At 52.3% G+C, this 3,761-nt stretch overlaps 1 protein-coding gene and 1 long non-coding RNA gene across 2 annotated transcripts in view; both read right to left on the bottom strand.

The window, feature by feature from the left end:
• Window positions 1–1,139: 1,139 nt before the first annotated feature.
• Window positions 1,140–2,731, bottom strand: LOC121364657. The gene is made up of 3 exons (XR_005956890.1): window positions 2,486–2,731; window positions 1,612–1,662; window positions 1,140–1,545 (listed from the first exon to the last, which is right to left on the bottom strand). It is a non-coding gene; the product is annotated as an uncharacterized LOC121364657 (long non-coding RNA).
• Window positions 2,732–3,386: 655 nt separating this feature from the next.
• Window positions 3,387–3,761, bottom strand: part of LOC121364658 — a 3,969-nt gene continuing 3,594 nt past the window's right edge. The window contains exon 2 of the mRNA XM_041488074.1: window positions 3,387–3,755. Coding sequence (XP_041344008.1) covers window positions 3,497–3,755 — 259 coding nt within the window. The 3' untranslated portion in view covers window positions 3,387–3,496. The remainder of the gene's footprint in view (window positions 3,756–3,761) is intronic.

Below are 3,761 nucleotides of genomic sequence, written 5' to 3'. Positions count from 1 at the left end.
TTATCCCGTTACCTCATTATCCCGCTCCTCCCGCCTGAGCCGGGGACAGGATCCGGCCGTTATCCCAAAGTCCGTTTATCCCGGTACCCTGTTATCCCGTTACCCCGTTATCCTGGTATCCCGTTATCCCATTACCCCGTTTTCCTCACTATCCCATTATCCTGTTATCCCATTACCCTGTTTTCCTCACTATCCCAGTATCCTGGTATCCCGTTATCCCACTATCCTCGGAATGGTCCCTGGATCCGGGGGTGGTTCTGGTGATCCCAGGGCAGGGATGGGATTCCCGTGGGATCGGGATCATCCCGAGGTCCCTCAGCCCCCCCCTCCCCACTCAGGGAATGAAAAAATCCCGGGAATCTGAAGGAGAAGAGCTCCCTCGGGCTGTGTCCTCAGCTCATTCCCGGATTTCAGGGATCCCAGGATCCTCCTCCTCATCATCCCCATCCCCGGGAATTCCCAGCCCCTGGAGCTGATCCCAAATCCCCGCTCCGGGATTTCCCGGCAGGTGGATCCCACTTTGGGATTCCTGGGATTTCGACCCCTCAGGGCTCCTCCCCCACCCCAGTTTTTCCAGAATTCCGGGGTTTTAGGGGTCAGAGGGGCTTGGGGAGCCTCAAGTGGGGAAAAATGGGAAAGGGGGATCCGGAACCTTCGGAAGGAGCTCGGGAAAAGCCCCTGGAAAAATTCAAATTGGGAATTTAATTGGGATTCCAATAGGGATTGTAATTGGGATTCGAACTGGGATTCAAATTGGGAATTTAATTAGGATTCGAACTGGGATTTTAATTGAGACTCAAATTGGGATTGGAATTGGAATTGGGATTCAAATTGGAATTCAAATTGGGTTTTGAATTGGGATTCTAATTGGGATTCAAATTGGGATTTGAATTGGGATTCTGATTGGGATTTTAACTGGAATTCAGATTGGGATTTCAGCCCCCAAAATTCCCTGGATGTGGGGGTGGATTCCTTAGAAACTCCCGCTGGAATGTGAGGAGGAGGAAGGACCTTGGGGCTGTGGAGATATCCCAAAGAATTCACAAAGAATTCCCAAGGATTTAACCCCGTCCTGCCCAGAGCCGGCGGGAACGGGACGGCAGGAGCAGGAAAAGCCAAGGCTGGAGTTTAAACTCGGTTTTAATGAAGGCACAAGAGGTAGAAACAGAGGGAAAACATCCCGGGGGGAAAGCATTCCATAAAAAACATTCCAGTGGAAAAACATCCCATAAAAAAACATTCCAGTGGAAAAACATCCCATAAAAAACATTCCAGTGGAAAAACATCCCATAAAAAACATTCCAGTGGAAAAACATCCCATAAAAAACGTTCCAGTGGAAAAACATCCCAAGGAAAACATTCCAGGGGAAAAATTCCGGGGAAAACATCCCGGGGGAACATTTCCCTGCCAGTGGAGCAGGAGGTTGAGCCAGGCTTAGTCCGGCCTGAAATCTCTCCCGGGCCTAAACGTGCCCCAGTCCTGGCTTAAAGCTTCATTGGTTCTGAAAGGTCCCAAATCCAGCCTAAAACCTGTCCCAGTCTGGCCTAGAACCTGTCCCAGTCTGACCTAAAACCTCCCACAGTCTGGCCTAGAACCTGTCCCAGTCTGACCTAAAACCTCCCACAGTCTGGCCTAGAACCTGTCCCAGTCTGGCCTAGAACCTGTCCCAGTCTGGCCTAGTCCCATAAAAAAACATTCCAGTGGAAAAACATCCCATAAAAAAACATTCCAGTGGAAAAACATCCCATAAAAAACATTCCAGTGGAAAAACATCCCATAAAAAACATTCCAGTGGAAAAACATCCCATAAAAAAACATTCCAGTGGAAAAACATCCCATAAAAAAACATTCCAGTGGAAAAACATCCCATAAAAAAACATTCCAGTGGAAAAACATCCCATAAAAAACATTCCAGTGGAAAAACATCCCATAAAAAACATTCCAGTGGAAAAACATCCCATAAAAAAACATTCCAGTGGAAAAACATCCCATAAAAAAACATTCCAGTGGAAAAACATCCCATAAAAAAACATTCCAGTGGAAAAACATCCCATAAAAAACATTCCAGTGGAAAAACATCCCATAAAAAACATTCCAGTGGAAAAACATCCCATAAAAAAACATTCCAGTGGAAAAACATCCCATAAAAAAACATTCCAGTGGAAAAACATCCCATAAAAAAACATTCCAGTGGAAAAACATCCCATAAAAAACATTCCAGTGGAAAAACATCCCATAAAAAACATTCCAGTGGAAAAAGCATTCCATAAAAAACATTCCAGTGGAAAAACATCCCATAAAAAAACATTCCAGTGGAAAAACATCCCATAAAAAACATTCCAGTGGAAAAACATCCCATAAAAAACATTCCAGTGGAAAAACATCCCATAAAAAACGTTCCAGTGGAAAAACATCCCAAGGAAAACATTCCAGGGGAAAAATTCCGCAGTCCCGCCTAGAACCTGTCCCAGTCCCGCCTAGAACCTGTCCCAGTCCCGCCTAAAACCTCCCACAGTCTGGCCTAAAAGCCCCTCAGTTCAGCCTAAAACCTTCACCACTTCTAAAACCTCACTCAGTCCCACCTAAAACCTCTCCCAGGCCTAAAAGTCCCTCAGTCCTGACTTAATCTTCACCGGTTCTAAAAGGTCCCAAATCCCAGCTAAAATCCACCCCAGTCCTGCTTAGAAGCACCCAGTCCTGTCTAAAACCTCTCCCAGGCCTAAAACTCTGCCCAGTAAAGCCCCCAGCCCCCCCTAAAGCCCCCCAGTCCTGCCCAAAGCCCCCAGCCCCGCCTAAAGCCCCCCAGTCCTGCCCAAAGCCCCCCAGTCCTGCCCAAAGCTCTCCCAGTGCAGCTCAAAGCTCTGCCAGCCCTAAGCCCAGCCCAGGTCCCGCCTAAATCCCCCGGCGCAGCCTAACCTCCCCCAGCCCCTCCCAGCGGGGCCCGGATCCGGCACATCCCAGTCCCGGATCCCAGATCCCAGTCCTGGGTCCCGGATCCCAAATCCCAATCCCGGCTCCCTGATCCTGATCCAGAATCCAGGATCTCAATTCTGATCCCAGCTCCCAACCCTGGCTCCTGGATCCCAACCCTAATCCCAATCCCAATCCTGGCTCCTGATCCCAGATCCCAATCCTGGCTCCTGGATCCCAATCCCAACCCCAGCTCCCAATCCTGGCTCCCAGATCCCAATCCCAGCTCCTAGCAGAGCGCCTTCTTCACATGCTCCCGGTATCCCGGCAGGAGCTGCATCCCGCGCAGCCACGAGAGCTCGTTCTCATTCCCACTCCCACTCCCGTTCCCATTCCCATTCCCATTCCCACTCCCGTTCCCATTCCCATTCGCATTCCCACTCCCACCCAACTTCCCATTCCCGTTCCCGTTCCCATTCCCATTCCCGGAGCCTCCCCAGCGCACTTCCAGCGGCAGCTCGGGGTCGCAGAGCAGCGTGCCCAGCTGCTCCTCCCGCACCCACTGCGCCGCCATTCCCGCCCGGATCAGCGGCAGCTCCGCCGCCCAGCCCCGCCCGAGCGCCCGCGCCACCCGCGGCGCCCGAACGCCTCCCGCAGCAGCACCCGCGACGCCTCGGCCTGGCAGGGCTGCCGCAGCGCGAAGGCGTCCGGCCAGCCCGACAGCGCGTCCTGCACCAGCAGCAGCGCCCGGAACCCCTCCGGGCCGGCGGGCGGCACGGCGCAGAGGCTGATCTGCAGCCGGGACCACGGGCCCTGCTCCCGCTGCGGCGCCGGCTCGGGGCGGCGGCCG

Source organism: Pyrgilauda ruficollis, unplaced genomic scaffold, assembly GCF_017590135.1.
Source record: "Pyrgilauda ruficollis isolate IOZ18807 unplaced genomic scaffold, ASM1759013v1 scaffold866, whole genome shotgun sequence".
NCBI lineage: Eukaryota > Metazoa > Chordata > Aves > Passeriformes > Passeridae > Pyrgilauda > Pyrgilauda ruficollis.
Note: the sequence above shows the minus strand (reverse complement) of the source record. Positions and strands in the feature narration are given on the sequence as shown.